This window comes from Gorilla gorilla, chromosome 2, assembly GCF_029281585.2.
Source record: "Gorilla gorilla gorilla isolate KB3781 chromosome 2, NHGRI_mGorGor1-v2.1_pri, whole genome shotgun sequence".
Classification (NCBI taxonomy): Eukaryota; Metazoa; Chordata; class Mammalia; order Primates; family Hominidae; genus Gorilla; species Gorilla gorilla.
In genome coordinates, this window is record NC_086017.1 from 152,779,527 (window position 1) to 152,803,384 (window position 23,858).

The 23,858-nt window shown below is 36.0% G+C and overlaps 1 protein-coding gene and 1 pseudogene across 2 annotated transcripts in view; one reads left to right on the forward strand and one right to left on the reverse strand.

Annotated features, from left to right (window-relative positions):
• RASA2 (RAS p21 protein activator 2) overlaps positions 1-22,792 on the forward strand; it is a 128,777-nt gene extending 105,985 nt beyond the window's left edge. For both annotated transcript variants that reach the window (XM_031009715.3, XM_031009714.3), the window contains exons 20-24: positions 15,074-15,156; positions 15,886-16,094; positions 16,817-16,920; positions 17,274-17,463; positions 19,736-22,792. In XM_031009715.3, coding sequence (XP_030865575.2) covers positions 15,074-15,156; positions 15,886-16,094; positions 16,817-16,920; positions 17,274-17,463; positions 19,736-19,766 — 617 coding nt within the window. In that variant the 3' untranslated portion in view covers positions 19,767-22,792. The remainder of the gene's footprint in view (positions 1-15,073; positions 15,157-15,885; positions 16,095-16,816; positions 16,921-17,273; positions 17,464-19,735) is intronic.
• Positions 6,841-13,487, reverse strand: LOC101138179 (14-3-3 protein theta-like; annotated as a pseudogene).
• Positions 22,793-23,858: the final 1,066 nt, after the last annotated feature.

Sequence of the window (23,858 nt, forward strand, 5' to 3'; positions counted from 1 at the left end):
GAGTTTCACTCTTGTTGCCCAGGCTGGAGTGCAGTGGTGCAATCTCAGCTCACTGCAACCTCCACCTCCCAGGTTTAAGTGATTCTTCTGCCTCAGCCTCCCCAGTAGCTGAGATTACAGGCATGCATCTCCATGCCCGGCTAATTTTGTATTTTTAGTAGAGACAGGGTTTCTCCATGTTGGTCAGTCTGGTCTTGAACTCCCAACCTCAGGTGATTCACCCACCTTGGCCTCCCAAAGTGCTGGGATTATAGGCATGCGCCACTGCGCCCGGCCTAAGATTTATTTTTAGACAGCTTTTCCCCTTGAAAGCACTCCCAGTCTAGCCAGTTTGAGGTGGTGCTAAAATGCAAGCAGAAAACTAAGCTTTATTGGCTTGAGATACCAAAGGATGGAGTTTAGGGCTACCAGAGAGGCTGGAAATTGAGGCATAAAGAGGAGTTCTTCAGTCTGCATGTGAAGTCCTCTGAAATATTTAGTTGACTCTTAAACCGCTAATGCAAGAGGGACCTCCAAAGGGGCTAGTGAAAAGCAATAACTGAAAACTTGAAAAAGATGAGCAGAGACTTCAGTTTCTGTCCGCCTCAAAGGAGACAGAATTTGGAATTTTACTTAGAGAGCTTAGCAAACACTTAAATATTTTCATCAAAATCTCAAAAGAGTGGTGGCGCAGTAGTAAAGACTATATTCTAGGATTAAGAATAAACAAAGTATAGTATAAACAAAGTATAAAACCAACCCTCACGATAATCCCCAATGATGTAACTTTAAGGGAAGGTAACTGAATCCATAGTTTCTACAATGTTTTATTCATGAAGGCCAGTATGTAATGGAATATTAACAACTCAAGAAGAAACACAGAATTATAATGCATAATCTGGAGAAAAGGCGATCAGTAGAAGTAGACCCCTAGATGATCTACATGTTGGAATTAGCAGACGTGAACTTTAAAGCCTCTATTATAAATATTTCAAGGACTTAGTGGAAAAGTAGTCATCATGAGTAAAGAAATGGGGAATCTCAGCCAAAAAAGAAAATAAAAAGGGAATCAAATGGAAATTCTAGAATTGAAAAGCACAATACCTGACATGAAAAATCTGACAGGCTTAACAACAGATTGGTTCACTGAACTTGAAGATAGATCAGTAGAAATGAACCAATCTAGAACACAGAAAAGACTGGGGGGAAATGAACAAAACCTCAGTGACCCTTTAGTACAATATCAGGTAGTCTAACATATGCATGGTTGGTGTCCTAGAAGGAGAGTACAGAAAGAATTGGACAAAAAAAAAAAATTTTTTTTTTGAAGAAATAATGGCCTAAAATTTCCCAAATTTGATGAAACAGTATCTTATAGATCTGAGAAGCTCAATGAACTGCAAGCATGATAAACGCAAAGGAAACCGCACTTAGACATAAAATAGTCAAACCAGAGATAAAGAGAAAATCTTGCAAGCAGAGAAACAAAAGATACATACACAGGGGAACAACAGTACAGTTGACAGCCAACTCCTCATAAAAAGCAACTAAAACTGGAGGACAGTGGAATGACCTGTTTAAAATGCTAAAGGAACAAAAGTCTCAACCTAACATTCTAGAGAAAATTTTCTTTGAAAATGAAAATATATTTTAAATAAATGAAAGCTGAGAGAGACTCCATTGTGAGCAAGCCTGCACTGTAAGAAATGCTAAAGGAAATTCTTCAGGCTGAAAGGAAATAATACCAGATGGAAACTTAGATCTACAAGGAGTAAAGAGCACTGGAAATGGTAAATATGTGGGTAAATGTAAGAATGCCTGTTTTTTTTCCTCCATTTGTTTAAAAAGCAACTGTTTGATGCAAAATGTATAACATTTAATTATAGGGTTTATAACATCTGGATATGAAATATATGACAGTAACAGCACAAATTATTCCAAGTGGAGTAAATTATTCCAAGGGTCTTATATTTTATGTGAAGTGATGCAAGAATAATTTTAAGTAGACTGTGATGAGTTAAGGCTGTATATTATAATATCTAGAACAAAAATTTAGGAAAATACTTGACATAACTAATCCATCCCCTCTCCTCCTCCCAAACAATAAATAAATTAAAATGTGAGGAAGGGAAGAACAGAGGAGCAAAAATCAGATGAGACAGACAGGAAACGAATAACAAAATGATAGCTTAAACCCAGCCATATCAATAATTACAGTAAATGTAAATGAACTACATTACATTGAAAGTCAGAGACTGTCAGACTATATTTTAAAAAGCAAGATCCAATAATATACTTTCTACAATATATCCACATTAAATATATTATAAAAGCACAGATAGGTTGAAAGTAATTGGGTGGAGAAAGATGATGTAAACAGTAAGCAGTAATCCCAGACCAAGTAGATGTCAAAACAACTTTTACCAAATATGTTTGGGCACATTTTATAATGGCAGAAGGAGCACATAATCCTAAATGTGTACATACCTAATTACAACTTCAGTGTAGTTGGAGAAAAAAAACAGAATTGAAATAGGACATCTACAATTCTAGTTGAATTTTTTTTTCTTTTTTTCTTTTCTCTCTTTCTTTTTTTTTTTTTTTTTTTTTTTGAGACAGGGTCTTGCTCTGTCTCCTAAGCTGGAGTGCACAGACATAGCTCACTGCAGCCTTGACCTCCTGGGCTCAAGAGATCCTCCTGCCTCTGCCTTCTGTGTACCTGGGACCACAGGTGGACGCCACCACATCTGGCTGATTTTCTGATTTTTTGTAGCTGCAAGGTCTCACTTTGTTGCCCAGGGTGGTCTCAAACTCCTGGACCCAAGTGATCCTCCTGCCTCGGCCTAGAATTACAGGTATGAGCCACTGCACCTGGCCTGTACTTGAATATTTTAATAGTCTTCTCTCAGCAATTGTTAGAGCAGCTGAGCACAAGGACCAGTTTTCTTACAGAAGTTTGAAATAATACTATCAGTCACCTTGATCTAATTTACATTTATGGGACACTAGGCCAAACAGGTGCAGAATACATATTCTTTTGAAATGTGCATTGGAACATTCAGTAAAATAGGCCACCATATGCTGGGCCTGGAGTCTCAGTAAATATCAAAAGATTGACTTTTTACAAAGTATGTTCTCTGATCACAACAGAATTAATGACAATATGATATCTGGAAGAGCCCCAAATATTTGGAAATTAAATAAAATACTTCTAAGTAACCTATAGATTGAAGAATTCACAAGGAAACTCAAAAATATTTTTAACGTAAATGATAATGAAAATGCAACAAATATATCAAAGTTTGTGGGATACAGCTAAAACAGTATGTAAAGGGAAATAGAATGTTATTTATATTAACAAGTGAAGAAAATCTTTGAGCCTTTACAGGTTAGGCAAAGATTTCTTACATAACTAAATGTGTGGTCTATAAAAGAAAATATTTGATAAATTGGATCTCATCAAAATTCAAAAACATTTCAAAAGAGGACCATTAAGAAAATGAAAAGGTAAGCAACAGACTGGATGAGTATATTTGCAAAACCCTTATCTAATATACTTGTATCCAGAATTTTCAAAAACCCAATTTAAAAAGAGGACGATAGATATGAACAAACATTTTATCAAAGAGATTATACAAGTGGATAATAAGCATATGAAAAGATGCTCAACATCATTATTAGGGAAATGCAAATTAAAACCACAATGAGATACCATTTCACACCAACTAGAGTGTCTGTAATAAATAAGACAGACAATACCAAATGTTGTTGAGAATGTGGAGAAACAGAAACCTTCATACATTTCCAGTGGGAATGTAAAATAGTCAGGGGCTTTGACAAGCAACTGGGCAAGTTCTCAGAAAGTTAGACATAAAACTACTATACATGTAACCTAGCAATTCCACTGTTGGTTACCTACCCCAAAAGAAGTGAAAACATATTCCCACACAAAGAATCGGAGTGAATGTTCAGAGCAGCGTTATTCACAATAGCCAAAAACTAGAAGCAACCTAAATGTCTATCAGCTGGTGAATGGGTAAATAAAATATGATATGTATATGCAATAGAACACTATTAGCAATACAGGCTGGGCGTGGTGGCTCACATCTGAAATCCCAGCACTTTGGGAGGCCAAGGTAGGAGGATGACTTGAGCTCAGGGGTTTGAGACCAGCCTGGGCAACATGGTGAAACCCTGTCTCTACAAATAATAATAATAATAATAAAGAATACTACTAGCAGTAAAAAAGATTGAACTACTGACACATGCTGCATCATGGATGAACCTCAAAAAATTACGCTAAGTGAAAGAAGTCAGAGCCAAGAAATTACGTACTGTATGATTCCATTTATACGAAGTGTCCAGAAAAGACAAAGGTATAGGAACAGAAGTAGGTTAGTGGCTGCTTGGGACAGGTTGGGAACCAGTCCCAAGTAGCCGATTGGGGTATAAACAGGCATGAGGGATTTTATTGGTAGAATGAAGCTGTTCTAAAATTGATTTATGGTCATGGTTATACCACTCAGTAGAGTTACAAACAAACCTTCATTTGTACACTTAAACTGGATGAATTGATATGTCAAATAGGCTCACCTTAATAAAGCTTTTATTTTTAAAAAAAGAAAGGATAAAATCAATTATATATTTTCAACTTAAACTAGAAAATGAGAAAATAAACCTAAAGTTAATTGAAGAATGGCAAAAATAAAGATGAGAGTACAGTCAGTGAAATAGGAAACAAACTAATAGTGAAGCATAACAAAGCCAAAAACTTTAATAAAATTGAAAAATGCCTAGAGAGACTGATAAAAGAAAAAAAAATCAAACACAAAATTACCATGATTGGGAATAAGACTACTACAAATTCTAATGACATTAAAAGACTAACCAGAAACTAATATGAGCAACTTTATATCAATAAATTTGACAATTCAGATGAATGGACAAATTTCTTGGAAAACAATTTACTAAAACAGATGCAAGAAAAAAGTAGAATATCTTAAAAACCCTGTATCTCTGCTTGTGATGAAATGTGTCCTAAAAAAGAATGCCAGGCTTAAATAGCTTTACTGGTAAAGTCGGCCAAACACTTAAGGAAGAAATAATGTCAACCTTACCCACAAAGTCTTTTGGAAAACAGAGGGAAAGAATACTTGCCAAGTCATCTTCTGAAGCCTGCATAACTCTAGTACTAAAACTAAAGATTTTTCAAGAAAAAATACATATAATGAATTAAATCCAGCAGTATATGAAAAGGACAATCCATAATGAAGTGGGGTTTGTCCCAAGTATATAAAGTTGGTTTAATATCTGAGAACTAATCAACATAATTTATCTTATTAACAGACTAAATGTATTTGACAAAATTTAACACCTGTTTGTGATTAAAGAAAATAAAAACTCTGAATGACGTCTAAAAGATAATCTCCATAATCTGATCAAAAGTGTATGTAAGAAATTTGTAGTTAAATGAAGGATTATCCCCTTTAATAAATTCTGTTCAATACTGAAGATTTTAGCCAATGCAGTAAGACAAGAAATAAAAGGCATATAGTGTTATATTGAAACTCCTGAAGAATCCTCAAAACAGCTACTTGAACAAATAACTGAATTTAATTTAGCAAGGTCTTGGGATAAAGGATAAATATGTACAAATCAATTATATTTCTACAAGTTGCAAACTGTTAGAAAACAAAATTTTAAAAATCATACCCTTTACAGTAGTTCCCCCCCCAAAAAAAACCCTAAAATACTTAGGAATAAATTTAACCAAAGAAGGCTGGGCACGGTGGTTCACACCTATAATCCCAGCACTTTGGGAGGCCAAGGTGGGCAGATCACTTGAGGTCAGGAGTTCAAGACCAGCCTGACCAACATGCTGAAACTTCGTCTCTACTAAAAAATACCAAAAAATCAGCTGGGCGTCGTGGTGCATGCCTGTAATCCCAGTTACTCGAGAGGCTGAGACAGGAGAATCACTTGAACCCAGGAGGTGGAGGTTGCAGTGAGCCAAGATCGCGCCACTGCACTCCAGCCCCAGCGACAGAGCGAGACTCTGTCTCAATAAATAAAATAATTAAAATAAATTTAACCAAAGAAGTAGAACACCTCTACACTGAAACTACAAAACACTCTGGAGATAAGGTAAAGAAAGTCTAAATAAAAAGAGACATGTCATGTTTGTGGATTGAAGATTGAGTTTCTTTGTTTTTTGGGTTTTTTTTTTTTTTTTTTTTTGGTTTATAAAGTGTAATTTTATTTTATGTTACTCTGCTGTTACATAGGGCATAACATTTTCACAAGGCTTTTTTGGGACTACAGTCAATGATTAGCAACACACAATAGTGTTCCAACTCTTAACAATCACTAGACAAACAGGACACCCTCTCACGTGCACAGATCTGCATAGAAAAGTACAAAAGTTTTAAATTTAGACTTGTGTACTTTAATTTGTTTCCCCTTTCTAGTGTATTAAAAAATGACATGCACTTTAATTTGCCAAAAGCAATGTTGTATTCTGGCAGCAACATGCTACTTCTATTACGTAGTAAAGTGAATACCAGAACTACAAAGACAGGAGGTATAAGTGAATTTTTATTGGGAAGGGAGGTTGTCAACTTAAACAGCAGCAAATAAAGAGTGAATAAGGAAACTCCCTGTTGCCACAGATATACATGACCTCCTTCTGTGATAAAGGAGGCATTTCAATTTGTGAACCATAGCCAGAGATGGCAAGTGCGTTTTCATTCAGTCTAATACTTGTGGATTCCTACTAAAAAGGAATACATTAAGAGCATGGAAAAATTGCTTATTGAAAGGAAACCCTTGAAGAGTAAGGGAGGGAATGTAGAAATTAAGTTATGTGGAATACTCTTTAAATTGTAATTAACTACATTTTTATATCTTCACAGTAATACAAAACACAGTCATTTGCAGAACTGTTTCAGATTACTTAAATACCAGATACATTTTTAGTCCTCTGCATAAGTGTGTGGAAGTTACTTACATTTATATGAAATGAAGCTATTAATACTTTTCTACAGCAGTAACTGCACACCAGGAAGGCCAAGACAAACACAAATCAGGGAATGAAGTTTTCCCAAAGCTGCAGTGTGAAAAGACTAAAAACAGTTGATTCCAAACACATGAATCGGTTTCTTTGCTATAGGAAATCCAAGTGGAATAAGGAATGGAGATGTGTAAAAAGGTTTCTTGAAGGAAAGAAGGATGACACCCTGTATGTATTTAGTTTTCAGCCCCTTCTACTGCCTCACATTCTTCTCCTGCACTGTCTGATGTCCAAAGTGTTAGGTTGTCTCTAAGCAATTGCATGATGAGGGTTCTGTCTTTGTGAGTCTTCATTTGGTGTATCAAGTTCAGCAATGGCCTCATGAAAAGCCATTTTAGCCAGCGTGCAGGGAAGCTCTGGGTTATTAAGAATCTCATAGTAAAATACAGAAAAGTTAAGAGCAAGCCCCAGGTGTATTGGGTGTGTGGGTTGCATCTCTTTCTTGCTTATATCAAATAGGTAAACTCCTTGGGAATTATCTATTGTTTGTTTTCAATCATCACCACATGCAACCACATACAACTTCAGCAAGGTACTGGAAGTAATCACCCTTCATTTTCAGATAGAAGACCTTACTCTCTGGATTAGTTGCCTTGGCTATTAAATATGTATCCAACAATTCCAGGATGGTGGTGCAGATGGATCTCAACTCAGACTCCACTTTCTCCCAGTAGTCCTTAATCAGCTGCAGCTTCTTGTCGGAGGTGTCAGTCTTCTGCTCGATGTTCGAGATGAGCCTCCAGGCGGACCTGCAGCCCCCGACCACATTCTCATAGGCCACAGAGAGCAGGTTGCGCTCCTTATTAGACAGCTCGGCGACCTACTTGGTCACAGCCTTCATGCAGGTGGCCATGTCATCGTAGTGCTCTGCTTGCTTGGCCAGCTTGGCCTTCTGGATCAGCTCCCTCTTCTCCTTGGCGGGTGCAGGGCGGAGGGCAAAGAGAGCAAGGGCAAGCGCCGACCCGGAGCAGGAGGAGTCCTTCAGAGCTTCACATCTCCGTGGCCACAACTAGAGTCCCACCACTTTGATCTGCCTTTTAGATAAGTATTTTTTAAGAAGCCACATCTCCCTGAATTCATCTCGATTTTAGCACAATCCCACTCCAAATCCCAGCCAGTTTTTAAAATAAAAATGGACAAGTTGATTCTAGAATTTACATGGATGGAAAAATAAAGGTCTTAACCATAGCCAAAGCAATGTTGAAAGGTAAAACAAAGTTGAGAGCTAATTTAAAGACTTACTGTAAAGCTGCAGTAATCAAGATTGTAGGTTTAGGATAAGAGAGAAAGAGATCAATGGACAGAGCAGAAAGAAACACACACATAAATATGGCCAATTCCGTTTTAACAAAGCTGTCAAGGCAATTCAGTAGGGAAAGAAAAGGCTTTTTAACATATGGTGCAGGAACGACCCTGATAAACATGGAGGGGAAATGAACTTTACCCCACCTCACACAACACAAAATTTAATTCAAGATGATGGGGCCGGGCACAGTGGCTCACACCTGTTATCCTAGCACTTTGAGAGGCCGCGGCAGACAGATTGCCTGATCTCAAGAGTTCAAGACCAGTCTGGGCAATATGGTGAAACCCCGTTTGTATTAAAAATACAAAAATTAGCTGTGCGTGGTGGCCCACGGCTGTAATCCCAGCTACTCAGGAAGCTGAGGTCCGAGAATCACTTGAACGCTTGAACTCGGGAGGCAGAAGTTGCTGTGAGCCGAGATGGCATCACTGCGCTCCAGCCTGGGCAACAGAGAGAGACTGTCTCCACTGTCTCCAAAAAAAAAAAAAGAAAAAGAAAAGATGATAGAATCATAGACCTCAAAGAAAATGTGGAAAAAATATCTTCGAAACCATGATATGCTAGGATTTCTTGAAGAGAACATTAAAAGCACTGAACATTTTTCTTAAATGAATTGGACTTCATTGAAAAGAAAGATGTATTTTCTCCATTATTCATTGTGATTCCTTTTTCTTTTTTTAATATGATGACCATAAAATGTATTACTTGGTGGTTGAAATTTTTCAAGAGCTTGTTGGGGTTTGTTGAATTTTTTGAACCATAAGATAATGTTTTTCACCAAATTTGGGACTTTTTTGACTTATTTCTTCAAATTTCCCCCCTTTTTCTTCTAGGGATCCTCCAATTTATGCTGATAAATTGTCTCATGGATCTCACTGAGACTCAGTTCATTTTTCTTTTATTCTCTTTGGTCTCCAAATTAGATCATTTTTACTTAAGTTCACTGATTTAGCTCATGTGAATTTTTCATTCATCTATTGTACTTTTCAGCTCCAGAATTTCCATTTAGTTCTCTTTGTACTTTAGATTTTTCTGTTGAGAGCCTATATATGTTCAGTTGCTATTAGTATATTTTTATTGAATTATTTCAGCATATTTAGAGTAACTGCTTTGAAGTCTTAGGCTGCTAAATTCAGTATCTGGACCCATTCAGAATCAGTTTTAGTTGGCTGCCTTCTTTCCCAAGTTATGTGTCACACTTTCCTGTTTTTTTATATGTCTTACTTTCTTATTAAAAGCTAGACATTTTTAAGATCAGCAGTCCCCAACATTTTTGTCACCAGGGACCAGTTTCATGGAAGACAATTTTTCCACAGACTGGTGGGGGGTCATGTATTTGGGATGAAATTGTTTTACCTCAGATCATCAGGCATTAGATTCTCATAAGGAGTGCACAACCTAGATCCGTTGCATGCTCATTTCACAATAGGATTTGCACTCTTGTGATCTCATGCCACCCTTATCTGACAGGAGGCAGAACTCAGGTGGTAATGCTTGCTTGCCCACCCACTGCTGCTCCTGCTGGGTGGCCCAGTTCCTAACAGGCCACTGACCAGTACCAGTCTATGGTCCAGATTTTGGGGACCCCTCTTTTAGATAGTACACTGTAGTGTGTCTGCATTTGGTTTGTTCTGAATGCTTGCCTAGACTAAAACTGCAGTCTCTCTTACTTACAGTGTATGTCTCTGTTCAGATGTTTCCCTCTAACCCTAGCTAGCTCCCTAGGGGGCCTCACCTGAACTTGATTAGTTTAGTGGTCAACAAATGAATTGATCAGGCAGCTCAAATACCTCAAAGGCTTCCACCCTCTGTCATCTGAGCTGTGTGTGGATTAGAGAATACATTCAGAGTCACAGCAAATTGACGTCTCCCCAGGCTTTCAGTTTTTGCCAGACTCTGGGATATTCCACATACATGCCTACGTTAGCAGTCAGGCAGGGATCTGGCAAGTTTATTATCAGGCTTTCATAGCCCTCTTGCTTCCAGATTTCATCCTTAAATGGAATCTGTAACCTCCAGCCAGTAAAACTCTTGTATTTTCATTGCCTAACTTGGGGATAATGAAAACACCCCCAGGTAGGAAGACCATAAATCCACAGTTCTTACCCTATGCGGTTTTTCATGAGTAAACTTATCACCGCTGGTTGTTTTCCCGTGCCCTGAAGTTGTTTTTAATAATTTGCCCAGTTTTATACACCCATCTTTCTTAACACTATTATAAAAAATACAGTCATGATAACATTATTTTAGCTGTGTCCCTTGGGGCCAATATGTAATTGGACATTCATTTTTATTGTGGTGATAATGGTATTTTTTTAAATTTAGGCCGGGCACAGTGGTTCAGGCCCGTAATTCCAGTACTTTAGGAGGCCAAGGCAGGTGGATCACCTGAGGTCAGGAGTTCGAGACCAGCCTGGCCAACATGGTGAAACTCCATCTCTACTGAAAATACAAAAATTAGCCAAGTGCGGTAGTGGGCGCCTGTAATCCCAGCTACTCAGGAGGCTGAGGCAGGAGAATCGTTTGATCCCAGGAGGTGGAGATTGCAGTGAGCCGAGATCATGCCATTGTACTCCAGCCTGGGTGACGAGAGCAAAACTCTGTCTCAAAAAAAATAAAAAATAAAATTTAGATATAATTCACATACCATAAAATTCACCCTTTTAAGGTATACAGGTGATTGGTTTTCAAGATATTCAGTGTTGCGCAATCGCCACTAATTCCAAAGCATTTTCACCACCCAAAAAGAAACCCTATACCCATTAACAGTCACTCCCCATTCCTCCCTTCTCCCAGCCTCTGACAACCACTAATATACTTTGTCTCTATAGATTTGCCCATTCTAGACATTTCATATACATGGAATCATATGTAGCCTTTTGTGACTAACATCTTTCACTCAGCATAATGTTTTGGAGGTTCATTCATGTTGTAGCATGAATCAGTACTTTATTTTCATGGCTGAATCATATTCTCTTTTACAGATAATACCACATTTTGTTTATTCATTCACCAGTTGGTGGACATTTAGGTTGTTTTTGGTTTTTGGCTATTGTGAACAATGCAGTTGTGAACATTCATTTACAAGTCTTTGTGTGGATGTGTCTTCAGCTCTCATGGTATATACGTAGGAGTGTAATCAGTGAGTTAATAGGGTATTTCTGTTTAATTAGGAGGTAATGACAACTTTAAAACCTGATTTCAGCCATTTAGTAGGAAATTTAATGCACTCACATTTATTGTGATTACCATTACTACTACTTTGTTTTGTGTTTTCTATTTACTAGGCTTTTCTGTTTCTTGGGTTTATTTTTCCCTTCCTTTTTATTGGAATAGTTGAGCATATATGGGTGTTTGCACTCTATCTTTCTGTCTCTATCTAGTGAGGAAACTTGACTATCCTATTTTTACTTTTTAAATTGTTAACAAATTAAAACTTAAATGTTTATATTAATGTCTACAGTTGATCCAAGTCTCCATTCAAGCTGGGAAAGAACATTATCATGATTTCAATTATTCTTTTCCTAGCATCTCCCTAAAGAAGTCATCTGGAATTTTAATACTTGTTTCTCTTGTTTCTTTTACCTTTTTTACATTATGTTTTAATGATTTTGCATCCTTGCCTATCAATTTTCCTGATTTCTTTGGCCCAACACTATTTTTTGTATAACACATCTTTTTCCTGGATTCATTATTATTTTGTGGGAGTACTTAAGGAATTCTTTCAGATAGGCTTTATGGCTGATAAGTTTTCTGAGTCCTTACATATACAAAAATGTCTTTTACCTGGGGTGTGGGGAGCGGGGAGGGATGGCATTAGGAAATATACCTAATGTAAATGACGAGTTAATGGGTGCAGCACACCAACATGGCACATGTATACATATGTAACAAACCTGCACATTGTGCACATGTACCCTAGAACTTAAAGTATAATAAAAATATATATATATATTAAATAAATAAATAAATAAATTGAACAGGAATTAAAAAAAATGTCTTTTCCCCTTACTCTTGAATGATAGTTCAATGGAGTAAATATACTCCATTGTTTACTAGCTTCCATTGCTGCTGATGAGGATTTTGATGTCACTCTGATTCTCAGTCTTTTGACTCTTCTATCTAAAAACTCTTAGGACTCTCTGTAGCCTTCAAGTTCTAATGTTTGTCTGCCTAGTATTTAGGTGGTTTTCTTTTTTCTTCCATCCTGCTTAGTACTTGGTGGATAACTTTCTATTTGAAGATTTCTGACTTTATCTTGGGGACATTTTTATGTGTAATTTTCTCCTGAATACTCTTATTTGTCAGATATTAAAACTTCTAAATCCATCCACGATGGTATTTAACTATTCTATTTTTGCTTCTTTTTCTTCTTGTACTGTATTTTTGGAAAGACCTCAGTAAAATCTTTCATTTTCACTAACTCACATTGCAGTTCACTCCAGTTAACACTGTTAACTGTGAAATTAACCCTAATGATATCATGACAGTATATGTGCCTGGGAGCAATGCCCTTTCTCCACATATGCTGTGTTACAATTTGTCCAGAAATGAATAAATATAGCAATTTTCAGGGTATGTGCATTCTTTGGGTATTCAACAAATCTAAAGACAGAAACTCCTTGAAAAATTTTAAAATTCTCTGACTATAATGCCCCCTGTAAATTAGTACCCAAAGACATAGGTCTCTTCCCCCCCAATTTCTTAAACTCCTGATTTCCTCAGATGTTATCCTCCTCTGTTGCATGTATGTCTCTTCTTCAGAGTGATGAGTTTCCTTAACTGGTGATTTTTTTTTTTTTTTTTTTGGTGTTTTACTCATCTTTGTGTTTTGCAGTCCATTTACCTACTTGAGTGTTGAGTAGCTTACTGCCAATGATTATGAGGGAGGGACAGGACAAGCTGCTGAGGGGGAGGAGTGCTGTTGCTTGTCTTCTGGTGTGGGTATTCTCTCCTTCCCTTCTGAGAGTTAGCAGCTACCTGTGACATTGCACTGCTCTGCAGCCCAGTATGCATCCTTGCTGCTTTAGCCTGTGAATATATGCCTCTGTTGACTGCTGCTTAGCACAAACCTGGGAATGGGGAGGGCCTGATTGACCCAGCTGTTCCACATGCAACTCACCGATTAATCATCCTGATGTATGTTTGAGTGCCCCCAACCTTCAGCTGTCTGTGTCCACTGGCTCTGGCTTGAAACTCTTCCTTAACCACTCCTACTTTTGCAGATGTCTTATCGTACACCTGGCTTAGACTATGGCTTCCTTCAGTTACTGCCTCCCTGCCCCACCATTCAACTCCCCACCCCCATAAATATAATCTCGTCTGATTCTAGGAGATTGCTGATAGTCTTTCCTTATTATCTCATGCATTTATGATTTATATTTGTTAACTTGTAAATGTCATTTCCTCAGAAAGTTTTTTCCTAGCCACCCAATTTAAAGTAATTTCTCACTTTCTATCACATCACCTCAGTTTATTTTCATTGTAGCATTCATCTCTGTTTAATATTTATGGTCTTTTGTCTTTCCAGACCTAAATGCATACTCCTTTAGGAGCCTTATATGATCTATTTACAGCTATATCATAAGTGGTTAGAACAGTGCCTGATATTTAGTAGACATTCAATATATGATAGTTGAATTAAGTGACTTTATCTTTTTTAAAAACATTATATGTCACATTTGCTTGAATTACATAAATTTTAGATTTTATACCAGAAACCAGGCTTATCAAATATTCTATCTTAACATCTCTGTCAAGACAAAAAAAAAAGAAACATACCTTTATTAACCAAATAGTTTTCTTTGCCCAAAACTATGCAATTAATTGGTTAAATAATATAAAATGTAAAGTTTCTTAACCTCCAGCACGTCAATCTATATGTCATTCAAGCAAAGCTTGGGGGTGAAATAAAAGCAAAGCTTTGATTTTTCTAAGAACAATATTACAAAATGACCAGAAGTTAGAATTATGTTTGCTTATAGTTTCTATGACTATGTGAGATATAATTTATTCTTAGGTAAATCGTTAAGTTGAAATGCATCATATTCTTATGCCATATTATTATGGAGCTCCTTTAGCAAACTCAAATTTCCTTAATGGAATTTCCAAAGTCTTAGGTTAAGGATTCACTCTACCAGATAAGATTTTTACTTTTTTTCCCTACATCTCTTAAATTTTGTAGCTTTTGATCAGGTGGCTGATCAACCCATATGGGATAATAATGAACAGTTTTTCAGTTTAGAAATATTGTTTTGAGGGTTAATCCCTTCATTAAATTTAGGTTAGAAAAATATAAAAATGCACATAGGTAGTCATAGTCACTGCTTACATAGTAACTCCTCCATGAAAGAAAAGTCCTTGTCTAGGCAAGTTTTGAGTTGGCCTCTTTTGCTGAGTCTGTTATTTTTTCAGTCCCCATATATAAAATTTTGTAACATTCTTACTTTCTACCAGAGATCAAATTTAGTCCCAGATTTTTCCTTGAAAATGTTTTAATATTATATGGCAAAGAAAAGCAGTAGTCACTTTAGAAGACAATCAAAATTCATCTGTTCCATGAAACAAATGTTTATATATATGCCATTTGTAAGTCTTCTGTAGGTTATTTACACTCCTACCATCAAGAGGATGAGCTTAAACCCTACAGAATTAACCTCTCATCTTTATAATTCTGATGGAAATTACTTTAATTTTGTTTTACTTCTTTTATTATTTAGGCAAAGATGCAATCTACACAATTCCAGTAAAAAACATTCTTGCTGTGGAAAAACTGGAAGAGAGCTCTTTCAACAAGAAAAATGTAAGTTATGTAAATAAATATTTAAAGCTTTCTGAACTGCATATATTACTTAAGTATTTGTATTTCGAGGTATTTGGTAATACCTTGTATTTGTATCACCTATTACTTAGATATTTGTATTCAAATTTTCAAGAAGTTGTTTATTGGATTGTTTACCATTAATCATTAATAGTTTATAAATAGCTAGCTGAAACTCTGTCTTAAAATTGTCCTTTATTGTTGATGCCTCATATAGCTTGCCTAGTTTGTTAAGTTAAAGATACTTTTCTCAAGATTTCCCTGTTATACTGCTGTACGTGATATTCAAGTCTCTAAGTAATACAGTCCCAAGCTGTCTGTCCAGCTTTGTCTTCTGCTCCCATTCAGTGCATACCATACACTTAAGCCAACCAGGATGATTTCCTTGTTCCTAAATATTTTTCTACTGCTTTTTCTTTATACTTTTTCTTCCATTAACAATTGCCTCCCTTTATTCTTATCTATATGATAGTCCATTCCTTTGGATATGTGTGGCTTCTAAAACTTACATTCTTTTGTACTGCTTAGTACCATGTGACTCAGATTATGCTTGGGACTAACTTGCTTGAAACATAATAATTTCTAAGACATCTTAGCACCAGTTATCTAGCCAAGCAAACTAGATTCCTTTAGGTACTTTTCTTCTGTTTTGTACTGTGTGTTGGTTTTTGGACTCTTGTCACTAACTTTTTATCTTAATTGCCTATGAAGATGTTCCAAGTAATACATACGGAGAAACCACTCTATGTCCAGGCAAATAACTGTGTCGAAGCTAATGAATGGATAGACGTACTCTGCAGGGTGAGCCGATGCAATCAAAACAGGCTCAGTTTTTATCATCCCTCTGTGTATCTAAACGGAAATTGGCTCTGCTGTCAGGAGACCGGTGAAAACACTCTCGGCTGCAAGCCATGTACTGCGTAAGTTTCTTTCTGATTATAAAAGCAGTGTGTCAAAATTTGATATATCCATGCAATGTTAGTATTATTTGTCCATGAAAAGGAATGACATACTGATCCATGCTACAACAAGGATGGGACCTTGAAAAATTATGCTAAGTCAAAGAAGTCAATCATAAAGGCCACGTATTATCTGATAACATTGATATAAAGTGTCTAGAATAGGTAAATTCATAGAAACACAAAGTAGATTAGTGGTTACAAGGGATAGGAAGGGAGGAATGGGGAGTGCTATTGGATGCAGAGATTCTTTTAGGAGTGAAGAAAATGTTCCAAAATTAATAGTGGTTGCACAAGTTAAAAAATTTTAAGGCAATGTTTAAATAGAAGCATGAGCTTGAACCAAGATATCAAGAAAGAAGGGTCCTTAGCATTCTCTTTCTAATTGTATGGAACAACCATTGTATTTCTATAGACTTAAGTAATAATATATTGTTTTGTGATGAAGCATAGGTTGTGGAAATGATTTTACTTTAAAATTTCCCTCCTTCTGATTAGAGTCACATAACAACCAAAACTCTCCTTGGCCCCACTTTATTTTAACTGTCAAATGAAACTAAATTTCCAGACTTCCTTCTGCAAAAGTCTGTGGTTCTATTTTTAGTCTCAAACCATCAGAAGTCCTTGGCATGTTAACAAAATAAAATTTGTGTAATATCTTTATTTTTTTATTTTTACCATAGAGGTGTCCCTGCAGACATCCAAATAGATATTGATGAAGACAGAGAAACAGAAAGAATTTATTCCCTTTTTACCCTCAGTTTACTTAAGCTGCAGAAGATGGAAGGTAAATACACAATCTATTTTTATATAACCATAATCTTTCATTACCAATTCCTAAAGTATTGCTTTAGCATTATACAAAAGTTGAAAATACTCATAGATTTACCAAAATGTTATTTATTGAAAGTTGACAAACCCACAGAGAGGCATTTTTCATTGACATTCATGAAGTAAAAATACTGTTTTTGCATGAATGTGATGATCCTAATAAATAAAATGTATATATTTTAGTTATCTCGGCTCTGCCAAGGGAAATCCCCTCAGCATAAGACACTTGAAAAATTCTTATTTGTACTACATATTGCATTTATAGAATTTAGTTGTCTGATGAGAGATTTATTTTCCTACTCTTTGTAGAGGCTTGTGGAACTATTGCAGTCTATCAAGGACCACAGAAAGAGCCTGATGATTATTCTAACTTTGTAATCGAGGATTCTGTAACAACCTTTAAGACAATTCAGCAAATAAAAAGCATAATTGAGAAGCTGGATGAACCTCATGAAAAATATAGGAAGAAAAGATCCAGTAGTGCAAAATATGGGAGCAAGTGAGTAATTTTTAAGCTATTGTAAACATATTTTTAAACGGAGTTTGAGATTGCCTCTCCTGCCCCAACCTCACACCTCCTGCTCACCCACATCTGTCAACATCCAGCTCAGGGCCATTCTCTGGTGCAAGTTTCCCTGGCCACTCAAACTCAAAGTGCTCTTTGTGTTGTTCAGTTTAGCCATCATTTCACTGTGTTGGTGCTATACTTTATCGACTTTTTAATTTCATATATATGTATATGAAATTATATATGATATATGTATATAAATATATATTTTATATATATTATATATTATATATTTATATAATATATATTATATATTATATATTTATATAATATATATATTTATATAATATATATTATATATTATATATTTATATAATATATATTATATATTATATATTATATAATATATATTATATATTTATATATTATAATATATAAATATATATATTTAGATTTATATATTATAATATATAAATATATATATATATATATTTAGTTTTTGTAGAGACAGGTTCTTGCCCTGTCACACAGGCTGGAGTGCAGTGGTGTGATCATAATTCACTGTAACCTCCAACTCCTGGGCTCAAGTGATCCTCCCATCTCAGCATCTTGAGTAGCTAGGACTACAAGTGTACACCACTGTGCCCAGCTATTTGTTTTATTTTTTGTAAAGACAGGGTCTCGCTATGTTGCCCAGGCTGGTTTTGAATTCCTGACCTCCAGAGATCCTCCTGCCTTGTCTCTCAAAGTGCTGAGGTTACAGATATGAGCCAACACTACCAGCCTGTCACCAGTTTTAATGTTACATTCAATCGTAATTCATTTCTTGAATACTTAGTAGCTCTTCGTTTTGTTTTTGTTTTTACTGATCCTCCTTCTACAGTACATAATAAGAATTGACAAAACTCACCCCCCAAAAAAATAAGCTGTAAAAGTGCTAGAATTATTTTATAGTTGATTTTTTGGACCACTTCAGGTGTAGATGGATACTGCAATGGATAACAACAGCAACAACTCGCATTTATTGGGAACTTACTCTACCAAGGGGCACTGTGCTTATAGTACTTTACAGCTTATGTAGATTGCTTTTAGAAGCAAGTTAATGAAGTCCCAATTGAGGTGGCTTAAACAATAAAACTATTTACTCTTGCAAATTAAGTAGTTAACTTCTACAGTTGGTTAATTCAGCAGCTCAGCACTGTCATCAAGGAACACCTGCCACTCAGCCAACCTCAACAAGGTGATTTCTCTCCTCCTCAAGCTTGTTCCCCCGTGGTCACAGATGAGCTGCAATAATTCAGAGCCCCACATTTTTATATGATAGCATCCAGAGGCAGAAAAGGCTGTTTTCTCCGTACTAGGAGAAAGGAACCTTCTCTAGAGTTACCCCCAGCTTTCCCTGAAACACATGGCTACCCAATGTTAGAGCAGAATCAGGGTCTGTTTACAAAGAAGTGGATAGGGAGGGGATTGATCTTGGGCCAGCAAGTAACAGTGTTTGCCACAGTGAACACTCATTGATCCTCAAATCAGCCCAACTTGGTTTTATCCTCATTTTACAGCTAGAGAAACGGAGGCTTAGGGAAGCTAAATGTCTTGCCCAAGGTCACACTGCTGACTAGGGCTCTGAATCCTGGCCCTACCACTTTAAATGTTCTTTGAAAAATATGTGAATTAATAATTATATTTTTTATTCATGTACAATAAAAATCAATTTGACAAGTATAAATATTTATATGTTCTTCCTAGATAGATGCCTCAATTAGAAAGGTTATTAGAAGCATCCTAATCCTGTCTTTTCTGTATTAATGTAATTGGTTCTCTTCCAACAGTAGTAATCCAGTTTCCTTGGAGCCCTGGGAAGTTTCCATATGAGATCCCAGACATTCTTTCTTAAATAGTACCTCTCCACTCATACCCATACACACCATACCACTTCCCAGCTTTATTTTTCTCTATTAAAAAATATCAACCTCTACCGTACTAAATATCTTATTAATTTTATTTACCCTATACCAGAGTGTAAGTTCCATGATGGCAAGGGTTTTCTTGGTCTGTTTTGTTTACTACTTTATCTTTAAGTTCTATACTAGGGTCTAAGATTGAATAGGTGGTCAGTAAGTACTCGTTGAATTAATGAAACAAGATTTGGCATGAGAGATTATCCAGGGAAAATTCTAAATACTTAATGGATTATATATTTGTCACCCTTTAAATTTTTGTATTTCTTAAATTTTGAAAAATGACTTTTTTTCTTCTCTAGGGAAAATCCAATTGTTGGGAAAGCATCTTAGAGTTTAACAGATTGGTTCAGAAGAACTGGAAAATATTATTTTTCTTGGAGCTTTTCAATTCATCATATATTTTGTTCATAGTATTTAAGAATGAGCATCCGCTTCAATGTCATCTGCCTCCACATTGTATTTAATATTTAATAATTGAAATTAATTGTTTGGGAATCCTGGTATTGATGTATTACTAGAGAATTTAAAGCCCAAGATTCCCTTCATACCTGTGTGACCAAATCCATGTTTCTGCAACTTCTTTTTAATCGAAAGAATCTTCCTAGAAAAGCTTTGTAACAAAGGGAGAACTCCTCCGTAGCAAGAAACCATCTCTTCTTGTAACACTCTGTTCTGTGGACTTGTTTTCACTACCATCAGTGCCTGCTCTATACTGCCAACATTGTGTTTTACTAGAAAATTCCAGTTCATGACAGTTCAGAGCTTTTCATTTAGTTCATGTAGACCCTCCCACTTTAAAAAAGAAAAAAAATAAGAAGTGTTTTTCCTTTGGTCCATCAGTCATTACAGGTTCCATTCAAGACAGTGATAGAAACTTTAGAAAACTGCCAGAGCATACTTGAAAGTTGGTAGATCCTTTTGCCTAAAGATGTAAACAAAACTCAAGACAGAAGGAATCAGGGAATATGTGCTATTGTGTGCATCTTGTTTACATTTGGGATCAGTGATGGCAAAAGAAGTAATGAGACCACTGAAATTGTTTTCATTGTTTTAAATACCAGGTACTCATTTTCTTGATTTGAAAGTTTAACATGACTTCTAAGGACATCTCTTCAAAAAGAAAGTAAACAGGGAATGAAGGTGGTGGGAAAATCACTTCACTTCACCCACTATTTCATGTTGTAATAAGGGCCACCATAAGGATGCCCTCCTCATAGTGTTCGGTTCTGATCTTACTCGAGAACAGTCACTTGGCGCACTTTAATAATCTGGACTGCTCCAGATTTTACTTTAGATACTCCATGGTATCTAATCTTTATGATCAGTTGAATGATCAGTGTTTAAGTCTAAAAATAATGCTTTCCTGAAAATGTTTATATTTCATTGCTGTTTCCTTATTGCCTGCTAACCAAATGGAATTTGGGCAAGCAACTCTTTGAAGACTTTTTTACCCTAGAAATTTACTTTTGTCCTAAAAACCCTAACTGTAAATAAGCAGTCGAAGCAAGTTGCCACCTTGAAGTTGAGGGATACACTTTGCTTCATCAGTATTAAAAACCATGGTACTCTTATTTTGTCTTTTTTAATTCAAAACATTTTCTAAATGTGGTACTTTGAACCTTGGAGTATTTACATGTTTCTGTTCAAAACTGTGACTTATTAATGTAAGTCTGCTAGTAGTACTTTTTTTGTCTGAGCATAAGCTATATTTCAAGATATACTTTGCCAATTTTGTTATTGGTGGGTAATCATTTTTAAATTATATTGTTATTAGGTAATTATTTTTAAAGACTACTGGCATACAATCAAAGTTGTTCCATAAAAGAATATAACTGAGCAATGTATTTCTCTAAATGACTTGTAAAAATCAATGAATTATGTTTAAGTCTGCATTATGGTAGGTTATTACTCCCAGCTCATTTTAAAGACAAGTTTGAAAGAGTCCTTTAAATTTTATAAGCTTGTAGATTCCATAAACTACACTGATTTATACATTTGAAAGAATTCAGCCATTTAATAAATTTCTTATTCTCAAATTGCATTTAGATTAAAATTCCTTTTAAGAGTCTCTGAAATGTCTGCCTGCGAAGAACATGTAAACATTGCCAGATACCAGTCATTATTCTTTAGTGTCTTTTTAGTCCTCTGCTTTTTAAGGCAAAAGAAATATGCATCTAGCATTTCTAATACCAAATCCCCAATTGTGATTGTTTTAAAGATCATGGTATGATCACAGGGACCAAGGCTGTGTGCATATATAACTCTGGATTTGAAAGGAGGAGAGTTCAGCCATCTAGTTCTTTTCTTCACATGACACTTTTAAACAGCCACTTTGACTGGAATTAACCAACTTGGCACAGCCTAAAAAAGGAGTAATGTGAAATTAAATTATTTTTCTTTGAAAGTCTTTTGAAATAAGAGACCATGTAAGTAGGACCCTAAGACAACCAAGGAATTTGCTTCCAGGGCCCTCATTCCTCTGCTGTTACTTACAAATGTTTTAATTTTTACTACCTGATATTCTTTCTCTACCTTTTCCACATTTGAAAATATACAAGGCAGCTCACTTCATCCTAAAAACCTAAAAACTCCAGGAAGGAAAGAAAAGGATGATATGGGGAAATTTGCCATAAATGCCGGTTCTGGTTCTTAGTTTAGCCATTTCCATCAGTTGAAATTGTGGTGTGATCTGTTGCTTGTTTCGTTGTTGTTTTGTTTTTGTGTAGCTTTGTTTTTTAATATTCATTTAATAAGATGATGGGCAATAGCAAACATTTTTACTCCCAGGAATATAATTTATCAAATTGAACTATTTTATTTGCCAAAGAAACTTGTTTTTAATATCACGGGTAATGGGTAAGTGTGAAAACTAGGCTTTTTTTTATGAAACAAAAAAAGGTGACGAATAATATGGCTTTTGTTTCTGTTTCTGAAGCCTGATTTCATTTATGCCAGGTTTTGAAAAACAGATCTTTTTCTTAAGTGAAAGCACCTTTAATTTGCTCTAACGGTACATCCTGTAAAGACAGAATTCTGCATAGCCTTTTAGGTGTTTTTACAGTATGTGAAAAATACAAGACTCATTCTAGAGTTAAATTACCAATCTTGGTTGATATTATCTGCTTCCATTTTTATTAATTTGGAAATTAATATGTTGCTAGTAAATATTGGTTTTTACAGTACCCAGTTTGAAAATGTAAGTTATCAAAACTTAATGTAGTGAATTTGTGTAACCATGTTGTATTGTTGAGAATGTATTTTTATTTAAATTTTATTTTCTTATCAAGAGTATTATAAAAATTAACTTTTGTAACTGTCGCTTGGAAATAACTCAAATAAATTACAAGAAGCCTGTCTGTTCTTTGTGAGACTGTATTTTCTTACTGATTTAGTAATTTCTTCTTAAAATTATTATACCTTTCCTATTAGTAAGGGAACTGTGGAAGTGAGAAGTCTCCGGTAAGAATGATGCAATCTGAAAAGTGTTCAGTTTTCTTGCACTTAACTAGGCTGATTTTTGATGGGTGTGTTCTTTTTTTTTTTTTTGAGACGAAGTCTTGCTCTCCCCAGGCTGGAGTGCAGTGGCACAATCTCAGCTCACTGCAACCTCTGCTTCCCGGGTTCAAGCGATTCTCCTGCCTTAGCCTCCCGAATAGCTGGAACTTCAGGTGCGCACCACCACGCCCAGCTAGTTTTTGTATTTTTAGTAGAGATGGGGTTTCACCATATTGGCCAGGATGGTCTCTATCTCTTGACCTCGTGATCTGCCCACTTCGGCCTCCCAAAGTGCTGGGATTACAGGCGTAAGCCACTGCGCCCAGCCTCTAATGGGCTGTGTTCTTACATGTTCATTCATTCAACAGACTTGTTTTGAGGACCCATGGTGTTCAAAACACCTTGCAGGCTCCTGTCATTCCCTAGAGCCATGTACAACTGTCATGGAGGAATGTAATTCACTTGTGTCTAGATAAAGTTTAAAGCTGAGTTTTCCAGACTATGTTTGCCTTTTTAAAGAAGAGTAGAAAGAAGAATTCTTTCAGAGCCTATGGTTACTCAGGCCCTGCACTGACCCGTGCAGATTAACCTACCCCATAGCTTGACCTTCAGGATGTTAGAATTTGCCCGTGTTCTGCCATTTTGGTGAGATGCCTGGAGAATATAAAGTGACAGCACCAGAGACCAGGTTAGTGGGTATAACTTGTGCCCTCAACAAGAGAAGCCAGGATCCTCCCTGATTCGTGCCTGAACTCTTTTATAATAGCATCCCTGAAAAACCCTTCTATAAAACAAAGTGCCTGGGCTCCGGAGGAATTTAAGGTTAACAAAGTGCAAAGGATAGGGTTCTGAATCTCTATATTTATTGAAACATTAGAATTCCTCTCATACTAGCCCATGTATAGAATAGAACTTGTGAAAAGCATC